The sequence below is a fragment of the Eimeria tenella genome, genomic scaffold (assembly GCF_000499545.2).
Source record: "Eimeria tenella Houghton genomic scaffold, Eth_scaff4274, whole genome shotgun sequence".
NCBI classification, from domain to species: Eukaryota; Apicomplexa; class Conoidasida; order Eucoccidiorida; family Eimeriidae; genus Eimeria; species Eimeria tenella.
In genome coordinates this window covers 135-1,494 of record NW_013545190.1, presented here as the reverse complement: position 1 = coordinate 1,494, position 1,360 = coordinate 135, and the positions used below count along the sequence as shown (strand labels likewise).

Genomic DNA, 1,360 nt, shown 5'->3' with positions numbered 1-1,360 from the left:
CAGCAGCAGCAGCAAAGTGGCCTAGGGCTGCAGGACTTGCTGCCGCTGTTTCAGCTGTGGCAGCAGTACGCGCTGTCAGTCTGCGGCGTGGAGTCCTCAGCAGCAGCAGCAGCAGCAGCCAGCAGCAGCAGCACTGGCAGCAGCAAGAGGAAGCAAAAGGGGGGGCCCCCGGGGGGCCCCCAGGGGCCCCCCAAAATGCATGCATTCAGCAGATGTGCTGCAGCAGCACAAATGGACCTTCATGGGGCTTGGGTGTCTGTACACCGCAGCAGCTGCCCCTCACTTTGCAATCTTGCGGGTCTAGTGGTGCTGGACACGCAGCAGGTGAGGGTTTAGGGTTTAGGGTTTAGGGTTTGGGGTTTAGGGTTGGGCTTAGTGGGGCGCGCCTGCTGCTGCCGCTGCTGCTGCTGCTGCTGCTGGTCGGGTTGCTGCTGGTGTCGCTGCTGCCGCTGCTGCGCGACGGGCGCCCCGCACCAGCTGCTGCAGCGTGTGCTGCTGCTGCTGCTGCTGCTGCAGTGTTTGCTGCTGCTGTGCGCGGACGGCGTGCTGCGGCGCGTGCCGAAAGCTGCTGCAGTCTTTTTGCTGCTGCTGCTCGACGGCTCTTCCTTTTACCTCCAGGGGCCCCAACTGCAGCACAACCCAGCAGCAAGAAGCAAACACAAACTCAAACGCAAACAAACTATCCTCCTCTAAACTCTTACCAAGGGGGCCCCCCAGGGGCCCCCAAAGGGCCCCCCAGGGGCCCCCAAAGGGCCCCCCAGGGGCCCCCAAAGGGCCCCCAAGGGGCCTCCAAGGGGCCCCCCAGGGGCTCCCAAAGGGCCCCACAGGGGCCCCCAAAGGGGACCCCACAGGGAGTCCCACAAGGGTCCCTACAGGGGCCCCACAGGGGCCCTTACAGGGGCCCCCGCAGGGGCCTCCAGGGGGGCCCCACAGGGGGCCCCACAGGGGCCCCCAGGGGGGCCTCACAGGGGTTTCCGCAATGGGCCCCCTCTGTAGAGGCGGGGCCCCTTCTGGGGGCCCCATAGGGGCCCCGCACAGGATGGGCCTTGAGGCCCATTCGGGGTCTTTTCCAGGGGTTATGGGGGCCCCTATGGGGCCCCATATGGGGGCCCCTATTGGGGCACCCATGGGGGCCCCTCTTGAGCTGTCAAAGCCCCCGAGGGGCCTCTCAGAGGGGCCCCTGAAGGCAACTGGCCCAGCTGGGGGCCCCCAGGGGCCGCAGGGGGCCCCTTATATAAGGGGCTCCAGGGGGCCCCTTATATCGAGGGGGCCCCCGAAGGCTAGAGAATCCCAAGGGGGCCCCCGAACCTCCTCGGGCCCCACGCCTAGGGGCCTCTGAGGGGCCCTTGAGGGGCCCCTG

At 67.6% G+C, this 1,360-nt stretch overlaps 1 protein-coding gene across 1 annotated transcript; it reads right to left on the bottom strand.

Moving 5' to 3' along the window:
* Nucleotides 1-372: 372 nt before the first annotated feature.
* On the bottom strand, nucleotides 373-1,128 carry ETH_00038515 (uncharacterized protein; the record flags this gene model as incomplete). Its single annotated transcript, XM_013379981.1, has 2 exons — nucleotides 373-627; nucleotides 826-1,128. The coding sequence occupies 2 exons, from the start codon at nucleotides 1,126-1,128 to the stop codon at nucleotides 373-375; spliced, it is 558 nt and encodes a 185-aa protein (XP_013235435.1).
* Between the last annotated feature and the right edge of the window lie 232 nt (nucleotides 1,129-1,360).